The sequence below is a fragment of the Nilaparvata lugens genome, chromosome 12, assembly GCF_014356525.2.
Source record: "Nilaparvata lugens isolate BPH chromosome 12, ASM1435652v1, whole genome shotgun sequence".
NCBI lineage: Eukaryota > Metazoa > Arthropoda > Insecta > Hemiptera > Delphacidae > Nilaparvata > Nilaparvata lugens.
Window position 1 is genome coordinate 12,834,638 of NC_052515.1, and position 23,335 is coordinate 12,857,972.

Consider the following 23,335-nt stretch of genomic DNA (forward strand, 5'->3'; position numbering starts at 1 on the left):
CAAGTAATATAGTAAATTATTAGCACATTGAACAAGAAAATTTCAAATGTTAGGTGAGTTTACTCCCTACACGAAAATTATACAAAATAATAACTTGACAGATGAAAAACAGAATACATTTATTTTTATTCTTTCAGGAATTAGAGAAATTATTGAACTTTGAAGAAAATAAAATTACTGCTCTACTTCACAGATCACACAAGAGAAATACTTTAAGCTTCAATACAAAAAGTTATATACTGTACTCTACTGTACTTTAAAATTACAAAAAAAATCTAATGCCACATACTAAGTACATTTAAAAAAATGATACAACTAAAGAAAACATAAAAAACAGTGGTAAATTATTAATTTACTCTTACAAATTCTTTATAAAATTTTTGAATCACCAACTGTAGTATTTTTATAGTAAAAACGTTTTTACAATCAGAGGTTGAGACCTCATTTACCTGTACATGTACAGAAACATTGAATGTTTTTCACACGAATTTTACCTAAATAGGTCATCAACCGCAAATATATATGATAAGGCAAGAGGTTACAAATCTCTTCCTGGCACAGCTTGCCAGATAAGTTATTTATAAAACTTAAAACAGTGGGTACTTTTTTAATCTTCTATACTAGGTTCAACACAGAACTTTCCTAGGATCTATTAAACCATAGTTTTGCCAATTTAAAAGTTAAAGATAAAATTGATATGTAAGTTAATTTAGTTTAAACTGTGACTGTGCTTAATACTTTGAAAGTTGTGTTGATTAAAATGTCTACTTTATAAAACGTCTAGAATAGAGTTCATTAGTACCTTCACCCAAAACTTGAAGAAAAAGAATAACTATGTTTAATTTGAAAGTAGGCCTATTTCAGATTAGTTTCAATAGCGTTCTAAGCTAGTAAGTAGTTTGTTCAGCTACAAGCAAAATTCACTACTCAAATTGTTCAAACACCTGAAAATTAAATTTCAAACTCACCATAAGCAATATTTATCAATTCTGAATTTGTTCAAGAGCACTTCTAACACATTTCACTTGTAGACACTGCAACTTATAAACACTTGACTGAACACTGAACATAATTTCACTACTTTTATTCACTGTGATAAATACTTCTAGTTGAAGTAAATTATTATTTTATTCTATACTAGTATAGAAATATACGAAATTAAATTATAACTGGGTTGGAAGTTGTATAGATTAAGCAGAGCTAGGCTACAAAGACACTTTGTAAACTAAAAACTTTTTGAGGTTATACAACAACCGGTTGATCATAAGCAACTAAAGGCTAATAAAAAGCAGAACCCCGGCTTTAAATCGCAATTTATTGTACAAAAACGTAAATTTACAACCATGAGCCACTAAGCTCAATGCAATAAAACGTTAAAAATTGAGTTAAATTTGTTTTCAACTGCCTTGAAACAACTGATAACGCAAAGTGTACGCGAACTATCCACTGTCACGACGTCGAAAGAAAATAATACCGAACGGAACAAGGCATGGGTGTGAATTTCATTAGACGGAATTTGAATTTCAAGATTTCACGATAAATAGAGCACACCGAACATTATGCAAATAGGGCATCCTGTTTGAAATTATTGAACAACACAACTACACGTTCGCGAACAAGAACTGACATGTGGAGTGTTGTGAGTTGTGAGTTCAGACGACTCAAGGAAGAAGCAGGTCATTGGCTGAAATTTGACAACAGGCATTGTCATGCCATCTGTTGAGAGTTCTGAGAACTATCAAGCTATGAGCGGTTATATTCAAACAGGTGGTATCCGTATTTATTTCACTTGATGAAAGTCTTTTTTCATTTATATTTCTGCAATTCTTGTGGTTTTTCATTTGAATGAAGGGACAACAATAATTATCAACAAATATGTTGTTGGAAACTACGAAACTAATATTATGGATAAGAGAAACAGTTACGGTACTTATCTAAATAGTTTCCAACACTTTATTTTAATCAGGGGCGCCATTTAGGAGTGGCAGGGGGGGACTAGCCCCCCCCACAAGGATCAGATAAATAATGAAAAATCGTGTCTATTTACACGAATCCTTAGAATATCATACTGATTTAATACTTTTTTCAAACAGTAGTAGTATAATTCCTTCTACAGTATCAACAATGTAGCAAAATTGCCTTGAAAGTATGGCTACGGATACGGAGTAATAAAGAATATATTATTTTTCTCTGTGGTATAGTTGAAGCTTAAAAATATAAAATGGGTAAAATTATTGATCAGGGCACAATAAGTGAGTTATTGCATAAATTTCAACGTGAGAATTAACAAGTTGCAAGATGTCACAGTGAAAGCAAAAAAAAAGGGGCACAATCAAAAATGTATGAAGGCTACAGAGTTGGTGAGAATTATGGGAACAGCTTAATGTTTCTTTAGCTTTCTAGTTGAAATTGTCATTGTAGAAGAAAAATTTATGTTTCCATGATTTTTAAGAAATCTGTTTTAGTGTTTTCCTACTTCAGGGTCTATCTGTAGGCCTGTATTTCTAATAATTATACGGTATTTCATGATTTAATAATGAATAATATATTTCATGATTTAAACTAATAATGTAGCCTATATGTTTGTGTTGATACTTCAACCACATTTGTATAAAACTGGAAAAATGACTGGAAGAATTTAATAACATCTTCGAATGTAACATTTATGGGGAAAAACCCAGGACCCTCTATCCTTTGGGGTATTACTTCCCTCCCTCTTACCGCTTGGATTTTGCCCACCCCCCCCCCCCCTTGCACAACCGTTAAACTTCAAAATTTTCGTACAGCAGCTTCAAAATTCATGAGTTTAGTTTTTAATATTATTGCATGAATAGAAACGTGAAATAACAATGTCCCACATATTATCATTGTGAGTTAATCTTAATACAATATCATAACAAAAAATTTGAGACCTTCCAAAACCTGTTTTAAAAGTAATAGATTACGGTACGGCACAGTATTTTTTGAAGAATAGGTCTTCATACTCAATAGACTGGTTGAATATTGAATTAAATTATGAAATTGGAATTGTTGAGAAAATAATCTAAAAAAACCGTTGTTCAGAAGAGAATGTTGGAATCGATGAAAAAATCTTGTGTAGGCTAGTCTACACACATATCTCAGTTCTTTGGAAATGGATGAAGAAATCATCATGATTGTTCTCTTGAATTAAATGGTGTAACATCTTCAAGTCTCTTTATGAGACTTTATAGTCTCTCCATCTACAATTTATGAGAATTTATCTCTTCATCTACAATCATATCAATAATAAATATTTATTTTTAGAGTTAATGAAGCTACCGTATCCCACCCAACCAATGTACATCCAAAGCCAGTTATTAAAGCATAAACAAAGTTAGTTATGACTGATAATGCATCAACAAAGACTGACCAAATATCACAGTCAGTTATGATTGATGCATCAACAAAGTCCCATTTATGGCTGACCACATATACTTCTTAACAGCCAATATACTACATAGCCATATAAAGACTTCAAAATGCAACATATAGATTGATGATGAAACCACTAATATTGAACTACACTAGTTTAGGATTCACTCTGTGTGAGTTATTATTCTTTCCTTTACTATATCTTGTTGAACTGTAACTCTCATTTCTGTATGTAACATTCTGGGAAATAAATTTATTTGATTTGTGACGAAAGAAGTACAGTATTTCAACCGTTCATACACATCTAACCCAAAGTCACTTATGAATAATTTATTTATTTATTCACCTTTCAGTTGAAGTGTTTATTGAAAATTTTCAGTTTATCGTGAGATATAGTTTGATTTCTTGTGAAATCGCGGATTTCCATGTGTTAGAAGATTTATATTATATATTGTCAATTCCACTTTTTGCTTTCATGTTGAAACTACTCTGCAGTATACTGTGTGTTAGTTTTGTCATGGATGATGAGTTGAAAGTACTCAATATAATACCGGGTGACCCAGAATAACGGAAACATTTGAAAACGCCATAAAACATTAGTGGGAAGGGCAAAAATTATTTTTATTGAAACTAATGTAAAGTTCAAGACTTGCCATTTGAGAATTATTAATAACATCTACCACTTCTTGACAATTACATCATTAAGATGGTTCCTCCTGCACGAATACACTCTTGAAATCTGTGTTGAGATTCCTGCAACATTTCAGCTGGGATATTGTTAATTTCATTTTGAATTGTCTGTTAAAATTCAATCACAGTTATTGGTCAAGTTGTGGAAACGTTTGATTTGTGATAGCTCCACAAACAGAAAATCGCAAGTGGACAGATCATGGGACCAGGAAACGCAACCTAATCGTGAGATTATACGGTTACTAAACAATAGCACAAGTGGATATCCCATGGTATAGGGCGTTTGTCACAACTTTTACTGTTATCTCAAGCCGATAGTCCACGTAGTTCTTTCCCGTGAAGCTGTATGACGCTGGTAGTCTCTCAAATTGTGCCGTTCATACACTCTTACCCCCAAAAAACAGTAAACATCGACAATAATCGGCTTGAGATAACAGTAAAAGTTGCGATATAAACGCCCTATACCATGGGATATCTACTTACGCTATTGTTTCTCTATGGCAATACTCACTTGCACAGTTGCCATTGAATACCGTGCAGAGTGGATTTCGATCACAATTTCATCAATAATTTTGAATTAATTAAAAATTAAAACATAATTCAAAATGAAATCCGCAATATCCCAGATGAGATGTTGCAGTGATCAATGAGGAATCGTCAACACAGATTTCAAGAGTGTATTTGTGCAGGAGGAAGCCATCTTAAAGAAGTAATAATCGTCCAAAAAGTGATAGATGTTATTAATAATTATTCTCAAATGGCAAGTCTTGAACTTTAAATTAGTTTGAATAAGATCATTTTTGCTCTTCCCACTAATGCTTTATGGCGTTTTTAAAAGTTCCCGTTATTCTGTGTTACTCTGTAATGCATATGCATTCATAAGCCAATAAAAAAATTAAAAACATCCAAAGAGTCCCAATAACTCTTCTTTGACCTATGAAGCCGGGAGACATTTCTCAATAAAGTGGTATATTGACAATTTAATCAATTTTTGAAATTACCTAAAGGTTCCACAATAAAATGAATGTGTTCTACATTTTTTCAAAACTACTAAAATATTTAAAAATAACTACTTGGTACTTGATAAAACTATCAAAGTAACTCAAATCCACTAAGTTTACTGTGTGTTAAGAAAAGAATTCAAACAGTTCATACTTTTTCAAACTACTCATAGATACTCCATTCGCAACTTACCTTTATTTCTTACTGTCTGGTTCATAAGATATCCAAGTAGATATTTGACCGCGATCTGGTAACTCACTAATTATTATACATCTTTCGAACTATTAGTTGATCTTGGTGAATTATTGATAAAATAAGTGTTGACTCTTTCACTCTTCACAAATCAATGGTCTGGTTGATTGTAAGCAAAACAATTTTGCACAGTTCATAACTAAGAGTAGGTACAAATTAATTGATAATTACAAAGTACACAGAAGTTCTGAAGTTTTACAGAACAATGGCGATACCGTTAATAGCATACGGTAGCGAGGCATGGGTTTTAAACAGACAAGCTGAATCTCGTATACAAGCTGCTGAAATGAGATTATTAGGAGCGGTCAAAGGTTGTAGTAGACTGGATAGAATAAGGAATGACAACATAAGAGCTGAATTGAATGTAAGACCGCTATTGGATATTCTGAAGAAATATCGGGAATATTGGTCTACTCATTTATACAGAATGACATCCAATATGCTCCCAATATTAGCATGGGAGTACAAACCCGAAGGAAAGCGAGGCATAGGAAAACCAAGAAAGAAATGGATGCCGGTACAGGCCAGTAGAGCCTAATCCTTGTAAGAGGATGATGATGATGATGATGATGATGATGACAAAGTACACCTTTTTTCATTCAATTGGGAAGAGAATACGGTACAGTCATTTTTTAATAAAAAAGAACGAAGCTTCTTTTATTTGCGTTCACAACAAATTTGTACATTTGAATAGCTGTAACTGCCAAATAATTCATATTCAGCTCAGAATTTGCCTTTCTGTCAAACTGTTTGGTGATACTTCAAGAACTTCTATTCCGACGCCGAATATACAGACTGTGTAGACATCTCTGGAACAGAAGAACATTATAAACATCACAAATAATATTTGAAAGGATGAGATATAATTTCAGTATTAGAAATATCACATAATATGGTAGTAACTAGTAGACTAATGTATCATGCATGTAATTAATTCTCTTTGTGTAATTTGTAATAATATAATGCAAACATGATAAATTGAGGATAGAGTCATACAAAATATTGTATGTTTTGTAAATATATTGTAGTAATAAATTGAAGTCAGAAATAATGATCTTTACGAATATTAAAAAATTATTACAGTACTGTATAATCTGTGCAATATTGAATGAATAGAACTGAATGCACATACATAATGCTATACTCACTTTCTTCTTATAATGCTGAGACCATGTACATCGGGCACATAACTACAGTATTGGTGAAGATGAACTATTTGAAAGTCATTATTAGTCATACTCCACTTTAGAATGTTGAGACGTTGGTCAACTCCCACAGTGAATAGTAGATCATCTTCTAGTTTGACACCTGTTCAATGAGAATACAGAAATAAATAGAATTGAAAGTATAGAAATTATTCAATATCGAGCTTTGAAACCCTTGAGAAATAAATTATTATTTCTATGCTACCGGGTGTTTTAAAAAGAATAACCTAATTTCTAACATATATTATGTCACTTTTTTTCTATGTGTTTAAACACGACATGTAGTCAAATATTAAGTAAATAATTAAAAACTTTTACTTACTGACTGAATTACTTTCGATTGACTGTTGTAAATGATCGCTAGACGATCGAAAGTAATTCAGTCAGTAAGTAAAAGTTTTTAATTATTTACTTAATATTCGACTACATGTCGTGTTTAAATACATAGAAAAAAGTGTATTAATACATAGCAGCTCGGAATGGATCAAGAAACCATCACCATATTATATATTTATTTTAAAAAATGTTACACACAAACCAATTTAAATTAAAATTACTCACACGTATTTATTTTATTTATTTGATCATTCAGAATTACACAACTTACAGAAAAGTAGCACAGGCTTATAAGCCCAAAACGGTTCCAATTCTAATTTATACAACAGTCCAAATGTAGCTAGGTTATGTGTCACTCAACATTCATCAATTATTTAGTTTGGAAGTATCGTAGTTGAGATTTCAAAGTAAACTACGTTCATTGGAGGCCATCAACCATATTGATATGTATCAAGTTTATGATGATGTATTATAAGTGTTCTATGTGCCCTCCTTTTGATGGCACAAGGATGTATGTACACCATTTCCTCAACACCAACTTGCCTCAACGTTGGATTGGGCGCACAGGACCGCAAGACTTGGCTGTGCATTCCTGGCCTCCACGGTCCCCTGACATGACACCGTATGATTTTTTCCTGTGGGATACGTTAAAGATTGTGTTTATGTTCCTCCCTTAGCACTTGATATTGAGGAGCTAAGAACCAGGGTGACTGATGCAGTAGCTACAGTCCGAAAAGACAGACATCTTGCGAACAGTCTGGAATGAATTTGGCTACCGTCTAGATGTCGTTCGAGCCTCAAAAGGAGGGCACATAGAACAATTATAATACATCATCATAAACTTGATACTTCTGTGAGTAATTTCATGTAAGATTGGTTTGTGAGCACTATTTTTTCAAATAAATATAACTGTTTAAAATTGGGTCATTCTTTTTGAAACACCCGGTGTTTACACTTGCTCGGTGTTTACGGAGTGGCCGTAGTCGAGTGGATCAGATGCTGGCTTTATGATTCAGAGGCCCGGGTTCAAATCCCGGCCCGGGCAAGATATTTATCTCGGGCCACTCCCGTGTTTCGGATGGACACGTTAAGCCGTCGGTCCCGGCTGCCTAAAAAGCAGTCGTTAGGTCATGTCAGAGGCCCTGAAATTAATCAGCTGCGACCTGAAAACTCTGACACCAGACCTGAGCCAGCCAGGCCACTCGATATTATTATTATTATTATTACCCGGTATATTTTTGTAATTAATTCTTATGAATTTTCAATTTTATTATATTTCTATATTATTAAATGAATACTTATAATTTAACAAATTATTATTAAATTGACTTAGTTGATGGGGCAGATAACTAACGCTTAGATAAGTTAAGATTCATGCACCTGATTCTCTCGTTGTAAGGGAGACCACTTCAAGAGTCGACTTCTCTAAGTATCATTTATGAGTTTAACAACCGATTCCCAGTGGTTCGGAACCCACCTTAAGCTGTGTAGGTCCATTCATCTCTCATTATTATCTGTCTCATAACCCACACACTTGCTCATGTTGGCAATACCTCAAAAATATACCAGAAATAATTGTAATATCTCAAAGACAATTCAATAGAAAATTTACCTTAAACTCTATAGTGAGGTCCACATTATAATGGCAGTGAAGAAAGATAAGAGAACAACGTTGCCAATCTTCTGTCTTGTCAATGCCTTCTATGGATGGTAGCTGATACAAAGTTATTGATGTGATATTAACGGTTGATTCTCGTTTAAAAGAACCATTAGACATTTATGTTTAGATGCTTATATGTTTATATTTCACCGAATCTCGAAAACGGCTCTAACGATTCTCACGAAATTCAGAACATAGTAGGTTTATAATATGAAGATTCGATTGCACTAGGTCTCATCCCTGGGAAAACTCGCTGAAGGTCATTGAAAGGATCATTCATCCTTGGAAAAAGAGCTGATAATAATTATTTCGTCGTCTGTTGATGATGGTAGTCAGTGAGCGAGTTCATGTGTGTGGGACTGTGTCAAAATTATGACTCAGCTGTTGAACTTTTGTAATCATTCAATCAGGTACTTAGTGCCGGTTGCAAAGAAGCCGGATTATTTAATTATTTTCAATCCTGATTAATTCCAGTAAATCCATCTTTTTGAAATGGTCTTCTCTGATTTGGTTTACGTGAATTTCAGGATTGAAATTTAACCGGATTTTGTGCAACCTGGCCTTTGTGAGGGAAATTTTTGCATTCCTCTGGGAATTAATCTCAATTTACTGTGATTGGATAGAACATTTCTGTATGAACTATGAATATTATTAAAATTTCTTCATTCGTAATAAATGTTTTATGCTTTTGTACTCCAGAGCAAAACTCGGTCCCTGATATTATTTTATTAAGCAAGAAATTATATTTTTCAATAATATTATAATGGATTTAAATGATTAAGATAAAATATTTTGTTAATTAATTATTAATTCTACATTGTTAGAAGACGATCTGGCAACAGAGCAAAGCAAGAAAGAGATAGCACTATCCGCTTTGTTGAATGATAGACAAGTATAGCAATACCATAGCTAATCAAACACTGCCATTATAACGTGGACCTCACTATATATAGCTTTTGACTCATATAAGTTGGCCGAATTTCTTGAAGATTTTATCAGTGTTTCTAATTTAACTGATGCTGATAATTTGAGATGAATTTAACTAGCTTGCTGTTGAAATTGTTTGGCAGTATTTCGTGAACATTATATCAATGCATTCAACTTATGTTGACAGTTTCAGATGAATTTAGCTAGCTTGCGATTGAAATTTGTTGATGACTGCATTTGTTCTCATTAGTAGCTGTGACAATACGACAGACAGTGTTAATTAAATAGACGATTGTTGACTTCAGCCTTTCTATTAGGCAAATTGTGTTAGCAATACCATTGCTAATCAAACACTGCCATTATAACGTGGACATCACTATGGTATATTACATGAAATAATAAGAATAATTTACCTGATACTTGTGAGAAATGCAGGTGACTACTCTTCCATAACCCAACAACCTTCAAGTGTTTCAAATCAATCAGATCAACCGCAACTTTACAATTATCACCTCCCGATGCTATCAAATACTCGCCCTCCGCCATTTTGAATTTATCACAGCTATTTACACCGGACTCAAACACTCGATGGTTGATTATTTGTTCATTATTAACAGAGTCCCACACACAAACAAGTCCATTGGTGGTTGTCATCAGTATTAGAAGTTTGTTTTCAAAATCCAAAATTCCAGTTTTCAAAAGGCATCGTTGGAGAGAAATGGAAGTAGATAGTGTGAACTGGGTTTGTTGTAGAGAGAAATCAAACACCCTGGAAAAAAATGTATTATTAGAGAGAATGAAAAAATGTAGGAAAATTGATGAGATTACTGGAAAATTGGGAGATTATTAGAAATATAATAGAATGAATTTTATTGATCAACAAATAAATAACATATAGGATCTTGTGAAGTAGGTCAGGTACAAAGAAAAGCGATAGACATTTAAGAAATGAAATAACGCAGAAACAACATGAAGCAATGTCATACAACATAACAACACAAAACACAGCAGATAACAGGGAAGAATATTTATTAAATTATAAATTTATTAATATTAAATCTTCAATAATTTACCTGACAATGTAAGATCTTGCCAATCGTACCTCTTGTACAGTAGATTGATCAGAGAGTAGCTATTCGGTCTTCTTCCGGAGGCGGTCGAAGCTATGTTTTTTGTTGTTCAGTGAGAGATCACATTTCTCAAATTCTAAAAGTTTTTTTAATTACTATTTTTTCTGTTGTTAGCTTTCATCTTATTCTTTATTTGTTGTATGACTTTTATTTTTGTTTCTCAATGCCTTGTTTTTCATTTCCTAGTCATAATTACTGGATACAATTATGTAAGGAATTCGATAAACAAATTAATTTTTTTTACTATAAGAGAGTTTCTAGGGTCTGCAGCAACTCCTCCATGCGTACAGGGAAGCTTCCCTTGCATGAGAGTATTTATTGTCAAGAGAATTGAATGTATATAATATTCATAATAATTGTATTATTTATTATTATTAGTATGTTCTAGATGATTGACTATCATTTTGTATGCATTGTTTTTGGCAATAAAGTTTATTATTATCATTATTATATTGGCAAATCAAGACTTGATTATAAATTGACTCATTATGTTCACTCAAATTCTCTGTTAAGGTAAAATTACTAACTCAATGTTTCATGTTTACTAACTCATGTTTTAGAAAAGAATATTATGATCACCCCGACACATATTATTGTAGTGCGGTATCATAATTAGAACTAAGTTTAGTATTAGCAACTTTTGTATGTATAATATAATAATTATGTACATGTTTTGTCAATGAACTCCTCTGGTTACAATTCCTCTAAGGTATAGACCACTCTAGTTTTCAATAGCTCCTTCACTTTTTCTTGAACTTTTTTTTGGAAGGTTTCTAATTATTGAGGGGAATTTATTGAATAATACGAACTGTTGATAGTTATGGCTTTTGTAGGATTTGTGCAGTCAAAATTGACAGATAAGATCAGATTCCGTTATTTTGCTTCACATCAGGTCAAAATTCAACCTTAAACCAAAAGGTTTCAGTCAAAAAATACTGATTGGAGAAGAAGAAGAAGAAGAAGAAGAAGAAGAAGAAGAAGAGGAGGAAAAGAGGAAGATAAAAGAGGAATCATATAGAAAGGAGAACAGCTGGAAGGCCCAAAACTAGATGGTGGGACCAGGTCCGGGAAGATATGAGGAGGATGGGCCTAAAAGAGGAGGACGCGGGTGACCAAAACTTTTGGAGAGGCTTAGTTGATGAGGCTAAGTACCGACTGGGGTACGAGTGGCCACCGCAGTAAGTAAGTAAGTAAAATGAACAGGGTAAAAGAGTAGAAGATTAGAGCAATAGATAAAGAGGAAAAAGATCAAAGAAAAATGAAAACTACATAAAATTGGAATCTTACCTCAGGTAACCATCAGAGCAAGCTGTATACACAGAGTAATGTCCTTCTTTTCCAATGTTTTCACGCACTGAAATATCCATGTACCTCGTTTCTGGGTCTAAGCGTGGTAATGTATTTTTCTGATTTTTCCTCAATTCAATTTCATCATTGATCATGTGAGAAGCTAGTTCCACAGATTTCAACACAACTGGTTCATCTAGAATGAATTAAAAACGATATCAAATTGTTATTTTTCAAGCGAGTTCTATAGATTTCAACAGATAGACTTTATTCTTCAATTATTGTTACGAGGCTTGTCGCCTATGGTAACATGGTTACAATAATTTTTAGAATTTCACAAATAATCTTTTTAAATGTTACATGACATGATTTTATTAAATTCTCATAATAACATGATTTAATGATAATGTTTGACTCATCTAGAATGAATTGAAAATGGATATGAAGCTGTTCAACTTTATTTGAATAAAAAAACTTGTCTGAATTGGACACTGTAATCAGAGATGCTACACCCACTGTAGAATTTTTCATGATAAAATAAAATATTATATAAAATTGTAAAAGGGACGGTTTCCAAGCTCGGGATTTAGTCAAGCTCTAGACTTTGAACAGCTGAAGTCAAAAAATTGGCATTCTGAAACGGGGCGTAATCGCAGTCCACGTTTAAATTAAATTTCGAAAAACTAGAAAATTGAACACAAAATGCAATAAAGAGAAAATAGTGTAAGTTTCAGCTTTTTGAATTATTTAGGAATGTTTCATTTTGTAAAGGGAAAACGTTTCCAATTATATAAATGAGAAAATAAATATTACATAAAAACAACGACCACGCTCCGTTTCAGAGAGCCAATTTTCTGAATACAGCTATTTAAAGTCTAGAACTTAGCTAAATCCCGAGCTCGGAAACCGGCCTTTAGTGATCTTGCTCTCCCAGAAAATAATTCGCATCAAAATATAGATTAATGATTTAAACTATCACAAACCATAGAGAAACAATAGCGTAAGTAGATATCCCATGGTATGTCGCAACTTTTACTGTTATCTCAAGCCGATTACTGTCGGTTATTGTAGATTTTTACTGTTTTGACCGGGTAAGAGTGTATGAACGGCACAATATGAGAGACTACCAGCGTCATAAAGCTTCACAGGAAAGAACTACGAGGACTATCAGCTTGAGATAACAGTAAAAGTCGCGACATAAACGCCCTATACTATGGGATATCTACTTATGCTATTGTTTCTCTATGCACAAACACGTCATAGAACCAGGCCACATGAAGCGTGTGTGAGAGAATTCATTGTTAAATTACATTACGATTATTTGCCATTACGATTATTTCACAATCCGAGATACCCCATTGTAAAATTCAAAAGTGTCGACGACGGTAAAAATTCAAGACAAGTAAAATTGGACTGGAAAATATAGATGCCTAGGCAGTATAATTCCTCAATTATTAACTGATATCATAAAACATTATTGAATATTTTCAAATTATTATTCATAATTCAATAAATACCAATTATTAGTCATCCAGGCTCACATCTCACCAACCCAACAAATTAATAGCTTAATTAAAATAAAAATTTCATCAGCCCCTTCACACATTCCTTTACTTACTACTCAGACGCTCTGAATAATATGAATGAATATTCTATTTACTAGTTTAAAAATCTGGTGTGGCGCACTCACACAACTTTCCTTGCTGTTATGAAAATTGATCACCTGACACTAGTGTTCCTGCGCATCTCAAGTCTACTATTCAAAGATCTGAGCCAGCTGGTGACAGGCCAATAACGCTGGAGGCACACGAGGTCTACTATCTCTTCATAGTGAATGATTTAATAGAATCAACAATAATTTGCAATTAAATAATAACATTTTCTCGAATTTAGAGCTTATTTTCAATTTTAGGTGAAAATGTTACTAAACATTAATTGTAGAGATTATCATGCTCAATCTTTTCCATTTGAAATTTTTCGTTTAAATTGTATCTGAAGCCTGATAATTGGAAATCTAAAATCAAACTTTGCATAGATGGTGCAGTGCTCCTTAAATTTTTACAGATATGGGACTTGTGGCAGTTGATAGAGCTAATCAATGACTATATTAGGTATAAATTTGATCAAAATCGTTGAAGCCTTTTTGAGGAAATCACGAAAAACCCTGTTTTTGACAACATTTTCGCCATTTTAGCCACCATCTTGAATAGCATTTGATCGAAATTGTTCGTGTCGGATCCTTATAGTGTAAGGACCTCAAGTTCCAAATTTCAAGTCATTCCGTTAATTGGGAGATGAGATATCGTGTACACAGACGCACATACACTCATACACACAAACACACACACACACACACACACACACCACACACACACACACACACACACACCAATACCCAAAAACCATTTTTTGGACTTAGTGGACCTTGAAACGTATAGAAATTTGGAAATTGGGGTACCTTAATTTTTTCGGAAAGCAATACTTTCCTTACTATGGTAATAGGGCAAGGAAAGTAAAAATGACTTTCTATCATACCTTCATTGCTAATATCATATTGCAACTCCCAGGCTTTTATCTGAGCTCGACCTCCGGCACTAAAAAGTAGAATTCTACTTTTCTCTTGTGTTGGCATCACTGCCAAAGTTCTAACACTTGATAAATGTCCAGTCAGCACAACTTTAGAATCTAAACTTCGTCCAGATTTCAGAAAACTGATTCTCAATGTATTATCTTCTCCGCCAGACACCAGAAGCGAGATAGAATCTGATAATTGTAGCATTTTCAAAGTGTTTATTTCCCTCGTATGAAAGCCTTCCTGTGAAAATGGGAGGCAAGATTATTTTGAAATCAAGTTTATTTATATGTAGCAAGTGTAATATGTATATTTTAATTTTTTTTTTTTTTTTTTAAGATTACGTCCTAAAGACTCCAGTCATGGAGTATAAGACAAGTCATGTTATTACATAATAATTCTAACACTAAGTAGTTCAACCTAGTTTAGGTTTGAAAGGAATTCTTGTACACTATAAAAAGCTCTATCAACTAAATATTTTTTAATTTGTTTTTTGAAAATCTTCAAATCATCATTACTTTTCAAGATTTCAGGTAGCTTGTTATAAAATTTCCTACCAATATAATCTGGTTTTTGTTCAAATAACCTACTATTGTGGCCCATTATATGATAATCTGCTCTGTTTCGCGTATTATACTCATGAACATCTGAATTCTGGATCACACCACTCGTTTTCACATGCATTACAACTTCATATGCATACAAAGATGGCACAGTTAATAGACCAAGCTTTTTAAATAAAGGCCTACAAGAGTCTAACCTATTCACTTTCTCTATACATCTGAGTGCCTTCTTTTGAATCTTAAACACCCTGTCCATATTTTGTTGAGATGAATTACCCCATACTAAAATAGCATACCTAATATGAGATAGTATAAGTCCATGGTAAGCAGTTAACAGTAGTTTTTTATCATTCAGCCTAGCAAGCTGCCGCAGGACAAATACCCCAGATGATATCTTATTACATATCCTCTCAATGTAAGGATGCCATGTTAATTTCCTGTCCAATAAAATTCCAAGAATGCTACTTTCTCTTCTTGGTCTAATTCATTTTCCTCTACAAACACATTTATTTCTCTATCCTCTACTGAATTATATTTACTTTTGAATTGTAGGAATTGACATTTCTTACTATTTATTGTTAATTGCCTTTGCTTCAAGAATTGGACAATTGACTGTACTCCAGTAAAAGCATTTATTTCTAGACTATCTAATAAATAATTGTTAAAGATAAGCGATGTGTCATCAGCAAACAACAGAGCTCTGTGATCTTTTAACTCTTTTGGTAATTGGTTCACATACAACAGAAACAGTAAGGGACCCAGAATTGAGCCTTGAGGTACTCCAGCCTGTACCTCCAGTTTTTGAGATTTAATTTTTACTATTTCATTCCCATCCACCTTGGTAAGCTCAACACACTGGTTTCTACCTATGAGATATGATTCAAACCATTTTAGTTCTATACCATTCACACCTACAGTTTTTAGTATTTCCAATAATATTCTATGGTTCACACAATCAAAAGCTTTGGATAAATCAAGAAATATTGCGGCTGCCTTCTCACCTGAATCTATTATATCTATTAGTCTTTCAACAAGGGATACTATTGCAGTCTTAGTAGATTTCCCTTTCTGGAACCCATGCTGTTCATCACATATGAAATTAATTTCTTTCAGGTGCATCAATAGCCTATTTAAAACTACTCTTTCAAAAATTTTACTTATTACATTTAGAATACTAATGGGTCTATAATTTTCAACTCTTTCAGAATCACCGCTCTTGAAAATTGGCAAAATTTTTCCTTGTTTCAGATCATCAGGGAAAATACCCTGCTCTAGTGAAGTATTAAGGAGATGCAATAAAGGGTCCAGTAATTCATTTTCACATTCTTTTAAAATTTTGCTTGAGACCCCATCCAATCCTACTGTTTTTTTGTTATTCAAATTTTTTATTATTCTTGACAACTCATCTCTTGATAATGGATGAAATTTAAATACCTTTTCAATTGGCTCAGCATTTAATGTAGTTGTATTATAAGTATTAGTGTTCAGTGACTTTTGGAGATTATATGCAACCTGTTGATAATACTTATTGAAAAAGTTACAAATGTCTGTACTATCATCCATATAATTTCCATGTTCATCGATTATCCTAGGGACATTAGTAACTGTATCTTTTTGAGCTGCTCTCCTATTTCTATTAATTACCTCCCAAACAGCAGAGTTAAAATTGGTACTAGTTGTTAATATTTCAGCTGTTTTCTTACACTTAGCTTTCCTCACTTCTTTTGCATAGTTTTTCTTTAGACATTTGTATTTGACTTCACTCGGAACATCCCTCACTAATTTAAATTCCTCATAAGCTTCCCTAACAATATTTCTTTGAGTAAGAATATCTTCAGTTATCCATTCATCTACTTTGTTTAATTTACTTTTTACTTTGACTTTTTTATTGGACAGCATACACTAATGTGAAATCTTAGAGTATCAATGAATTGCTTATATTTGTAATTTAGGTTACAACTGTTATAAACACTACTCCAATTTTCTTGAAGCAGTTCCTGCTTCAAACAATTTATATTTCCTAGCTCATATTGCTGAATTTCTTTCACAAAAGTTTTTTTTCTGCTTGGATTCTGGCCCTGCAACTTAACATCTAAAATTGATAGTTATGATCTGATAGATCTGAGCTACCTAACCTGACATTACAACCTTCTATATTTGTGAGGATATTATCAATAATTGTCTGTGAAGTTCGAGTTACTCTTGTATATTCGTGGACCTTAATTTCTAAATTATTCATATTAATAATATCTAATATCCTCTGTCATTTTATCCTGCCTGGCAAAATCGGTATTGAAATCTCCTACTACTATAACATTTGTGAAACGAGCGGTTGTAATTTCCAAAAGTTTATGGAGCAGCTCACAAAATTTTTGCCAGTCTCCATTTGGTGACCTATAGATACCTAACACTGCTACCTCAAATCGATCATCAATTTTTAACCTTAGTCCCGTCACCTCTAAATCCATCTCAACAGAAAATCTCTTAACAAAATCCAGTTCATAAGTTTGGGTATGTTTAGCATTGCTAGTGAATATACATACACCACCACTTCTATGAGCTATTCTACAAAATTCTGATCTCAGTGAATAGCCTGGAATCCTAACTTGATTTATTTCCTTTATTTTTAAGCCATGCTCTGTGAAAATAACAATGTCAGGATCCTCCTGTTTAAGAAATACTTCTAATCTGTCAATTTTTTTGCGAAGATACTGAATATTTTGATGATAAATACTAAAAACCTTACCATCTTGTGCTACTCTATCTCTAGCATTTGTAGCTATTTCCCTTTCCCTGTTTTGAGCCAATTTACTAAAAAATCGTTATTTGTTTTTTTGACTGTTTTTAAACCAGAGGATTGCAAACGGCTTTCAATCAGCTCTGCCAATCTATTACAAAAGATTACTTTGCCAGATCGATTTAGATGCAACCCATGTTTAGTGAAGTTATGTCTTTCCAGCCTTTCATTTAGAAAACAAATCCCCAGTTGTTTAGAATTCTTATTTTTTAGGCTGTTGATTGTATTATGGATTGATTTGTTTGTCGAATTGATTGCTTCATTTAATTCTGGCCTATCAAACCTATTAGGAATAGTACTTATTATTAAGTTTGTTTTTTTGCTGAGTGGCACAATTTCCTTGATTTTTTCTGTTACTTGAGGAAGATGATTCAAGTTAGGTTCATTTATATATTTGAGCCACCCAGTACAATTAGATAGTCATTTTCATCAAAGTCTTTCGTTTGCTCCCTAGCTGACTCTACAACTGCATTAATTGATGCACTTGGCTTGAAAAAACATTGGACATCTAATTTATTTTTCAATCTTTTATCAAGGAGATCACTGCAATCACGTCCATGACTGGACGTCAGTAGCAGAACTCTCCCTTTCCTATCTTTATTCCCCTCAGCTATATTTTTGGTTGCTGTCTTCAAAACCTCACTGTACGTTTTATTTCGACCATTTTCAGAGCATTTCCCATCATTTAGGTTAGATTCTATTTTTTTGCATTTGGACGGAGGTTCTATCATACAATTAGTATTATCAAATTTAGATTTTAGTTTCTTTATTTCCTCCGACATTAGACTACATTGATTTTTTAGATTTAGTATTTCTTTTTTATGGTCTTCATCTTGTAATTTTATAATCAGTTCCAAAGATTTAATTTCTTCTACCATCCCTAACCTTTCTTCCTCAGACGTTTTTAGAGTTACTTCTAATTGGTTTTTTAAATTAGTGTGGCTACTTTGTAGTTGAGCAACTTTTTCGGCTAAAGTAGTTTGAGGAACTGGGGTTTTTGGTTTTGGCGTTTTTGAATTTTGGTTTTGGGAACGCGTAAGTACTCCCGCGTTTCTATTAATAACCTTCGGTGTTCTATTTGAGCTCATCTTCCTATCTAAGGAATTATATTACTTGCAATAATAATAATTGATTTATAAATGATATAATTTTAATTTGGTTATAATTTTAGTCAAGTAAACTATCTATGTTTATTTTTAAATCTCGAAAACCTAACCTCAAAATAACCTCTAAACAATGTTTGGCTTATAAAATAGAATTAAGAATTAAAATCTAAAACAAAATGATAAAACGTGATCAAGAAACAATTAATAATGAAATTAATACAAAATTTGTACTTATCCGTGACTATTTATAACACAAAATCTTCCAAAACCCAGGAGCGAAATTATGTATGACTTCATTCACAACCTCAAGGTCAAGTTCCTCAAAACACAAATGATACCCAAAACACAATTCATTGAAATAAATAAACTTCCCTTAGCATTCAAAAAAAAAATTTTTTTCTCTTCCTCTTATCAAATTTGTTAATTTTTTTCCTTTGTAATGTACGATTCTATAATTTATTATGTATACTTATATAGGCACCTACTGATAAACCTTCGGGTTTAGTGGGACCTTCAATGTAAATATTTTGTTCAATAAAACTTGATTGATTGATTGTTTGGGGAAATACTCACAGGCACAGCCCAAAACTGTTCCTTCCCCAAATTTCGTTTCATACACTAGACAAAAAAGTTGGTTATGTTTTTTTTTCAAATTTGTCCAATTTTCAGTGAAAACACTTGAAAAAAAGAAATGTCATTAGTTGATTATTCGTATATCAGTACTTATAAGTATAGGCTACCCGCTACATATTCTCAAATTTTGATGAATAAGTTAAAAATAGGGCCAAGTTTTCAACAATTTCAAAATTAAAATACGATAACCCATAAAGTTAAAAAGTTGAGTTGAGAATTCATTCAATGTGTATTTAGTTTTTTCATCAATCGCTTTTATTTTTTGAGGTGTTAAATTTATATGTGGTTGCATTATGACAGTGAAGTCTGTAGTTAAATATAATATAGGACACAACCCTATTGATATGTATTAGATTAAAATAATGAAAATAAAATGTGATATTCAATGTGGTATTGCTATAAGCTGATGACTTTGTTATGACATTTTTATGTTTGTGACAATAAATTATTCATTTTTTTATAATGTCTCTGGTCGAGGGTACAACACGACCAGAGGAGTTAATTCAAATTATAGACATGATTAAAAAAAGCATATAAGGTACAATTATTTACAAAGTATTAATACAATTGGTTGATTATTTGCTGATTTGAGAAAAATGTGGCCCCCACTATATATGAATATGTGTCGGGATGCCACTAATTTTGCTATTGTTTAAGATTTTATGCCAAAAGTTAAAAATTCTAATAAAGATACATTTTGCGAGTCATTAGAAGTTCATAAAAACCATATTTCTATACACAAATTTAAAAAAGAAAATTGATAACCTAAGATGTAGATGTAGATTTATTTACTTATTACTGATTGCACAAATCCTTCAGATGCTAATTGATAATTTTAGTTTAGTTCTACTCTTTTAGCCAGTGCACTTTGCTCCAAATTTCTTGTATTCTGTTGTAGTTTGTAAATAAGAGTTTCTTTTCGAAAACTTATTGTGTTTACCAATGAATTCATTTTTGTCAATTATTGTGTATTAATTAATGAATTTTCAAATGAAATGACTCACCAATAGCGGAGGAGCAGCAATCTGTTCCAATGGTTTCTTGATCAGATGGATCGTTTTGTCTTTGATGAAATAAAAATGTAACAAATTATTGTTGACAAAGCACTTCCATTCTCTGTGGCCTCCACAACAATTGAGGCTCCATATTATCACACGTGATCTCTGACTCCAGACCACTACATCTTTCTAGAATTACAAAAGAATATGAAACAAATTATTGAATTGAAACAAATATTTAATTTAATGATAATCTATCTAAGCCCTGCTTCTCAATAAATGTATGCGCTAGTAAGCAGAGAATGAATAACATTGGCTCTTATGAGAGTGTTCACATATTTTCAGTAGATAATGTGTGAATACTCTCATAAGAACTAATATTTAATTTAATGATAATCTATCTACGCCCTGCTTTCCAATAAATATGTATGCGCTAGTAAGCACAGAGAATGAATAACATTGGCTCTTATGAGAGTGTTCACACATTTTCAGTAGATAATGTGTGAATACTCTCATAAGAACTAATGATATCGTCTTTCTGTTCATCAGTGCAAAACTTTATTGAAAAGCAGGAGTCAAAGCATAGCATGACATCAAACTCAGTAAAACATTATCACTTGAAATAATCACAGTAAAGAAATATACATTCTGAACTATAGTGAGGTTCACGTTATAAAGTCACCACCAGATCAAAATAGGTTTTCTATCCTTGTCTTTCATTAGACGAAGCAAATAGCTCTATCCTTTTTAGGCCATGGACATTCTGAACTATAGTGAAATTCACGTTATAAAGTCACCACCTGATCAAAATAGGTTTTCTATCCTTGTCTTTCATTGGACAAAGCAGATAGATCTATCTTCTTCTACCTCCGCTCTGTGGCCAAATCGTTTGTTGACTATGGAAATAACCATAACAAATTACCAAAATACTTAACCTCAATTATGAATATTTATTACTAAATTATGAGAAAATGATATTTTCCTGATAAATAGAATATAATTGAGACGGAGTTGATCATTATACAAGAATCAGCAATAAATTAATAGTACATCAGATAGGCCTAAACCGGAATCACAGCTAATATAGAAGGCGGTGATAATAGAGAATCGGCAACTCTGTAGTCCTATCATGTCCACTGATTTCTTAAAGCGAATCTCTCTTTATTATACAGAATACATTAATTTTAAACAATCAATTTATTGGTAACGGAAATACTTTATAACTATATGTCTACTTTGTTATTTAAAGTATTTATTTTTTGATACAATTACAAATCATATGAATATGATCGGGATAGAACAACAGGCATAGCCCAAAACTATTCTGTTCCCAAATTTTGATAAATAATAAAATGTCCGAAAAAATAGGTTATGTTCTTACTGAGGAAAGTTAAAGTTCAAAGTTCTGTCCAAAATTATATATGAGCTGAAATTTTTGAATTTAGAATGATTAAAATACCAAATTATAGTCGAATATTGCACTTAATATCACCGCACTCTGAATAAATTAAGTTATTTCAGAAAATTTTGAAGCCAAAAATATATAAATGAAAATGAGAAATCATACCACCATTTTAATATTTATTTTAGCACAACATGTGAGAATTTCACACTTGAAAATGACTCCAAAGAGATCATGTTGTGTTGAAATAAATATTAAGAGGATGCTTGATTTTGAATTTTTATTGTGGATAAATATAACTCAATAAAACTGAATACTCACCTCATGAAAACCAACCACAAGAGTGCCCGCAATTTCTGTCTGAATAATTTTGGCAACCCAAGCAAAAGGCAGTCTATCAACAGAAATTTGGTCAATTTTATTTGACCTCTCATCCATAAGGAACCTTCGCATTGATCCATCCCTACCGGTTGACCATAAGGAGTTTCCATTAGTTATCAGACTGGTCACACCTAGCCTGCCATGAATTTTATGGATAGACTGCACTGGATCCTGAAATAATTATGAAATGGAAATCTTATTGTTAAGATTATTTTTCTGTTGTTATTAACAACAGCTATGGAAATCTGTTTCAATGTAATATTATGTAAATTATCATTCCCCAAACCCAGACTGTGTCTTTGTAGGGAATATTCACAATATTTTAATTGTATCTGCAGATGTATTTTATTTTGTAATAAAGTATTTTAATAAGGATACTTGATTGTCCAATTATAAAAAATAACCGGTAAGTTACTCTTGTAATATTTATTTTAAATAGAGTATACTTTAAAATAAATATTCAAATCAAATCGTTTATTGTCACACAACATTAAAATGTTACAACAACGTCATTAATAACACAGAAAAATCAGTTTAAAAATCGATTACAAAGAAAATCTTCAACTTTCTATAAACATTCATTGACTAGTACTTTTTTTTAAATATTTACAGTAACTATTAAAGCTCATTCTTTTGATATTATCAGGCAAAGCGTTATAAAAATTTATTGACATTTATTGCCAGTTTTTTGAGAACTTGTAAATTGAGAATACTTGACTCTTATAATACAAGGGTACTAGTTATTTTCTAGAATATGTTTTGTGAGTAACGATTTATTTGATTTGTTTCGATTATTTATGGTAATAATCTAGTAGTCAATTAACTAGTAGTTATTTTCTAGATTGTATTTTGTGAAAAACGATTTATTTGATTTGATAATTGATGATAATAACCGAGTAGTCAATTAATAATAAATGATGACAAATATAATAAATAATGACTGAAAGACTGCAGCGGATTTTGTAAATGAATTAAATGGAACTTTTGTATACCTTACACTT

The 23,335-nt window shown here is 32.2% G+C and overlaps 1 protein-coding gene across 1 annotated transcript in view; it reads right to left on the reverse strand.

Moving 5' to 3' along the window:
* Positions 1-5,965: 5,965 nt before the first annotated feature.
* Positions 5,966-23,335, reverse strand: part of LOC111048595 (WD repeat-containing protein 6) — a 32,937-nt gene continuing 15,567 nt past the window's right edge. The window contains exons 12-18 of the mRNA XM_039439455.1: positions 22,275-22,505; positions 20,558-20,740; positions 14,418-14,697; positions 11,883-12,078; positions 9,879-10,234; positions 6,486-6,645; positions 5,966-6,146 (exon numbers count right to left, since the gene is read on the reverse strand). Coding sequence (XP_039295389.1) covers positions 6,056-6,146; positions 6,486-6,645; positions 9,879-10,234; positions 11,883-12,078; positions 14,418-14,697; positions 20,558-20,740; positions 22,275-22,505 — 1,497 coding nt within the window. The 3' untranslated portion in view covers positions 5,966-6,055. The remainder of the gene's footprint in view (positions 6,147-6,485; positions 6,646-9,878; positions 10,235-11,882; positions 12,079-14,417; positions 14,698-20,557; positions 20,741-22,274; positions 22,506-23,335) is intronic.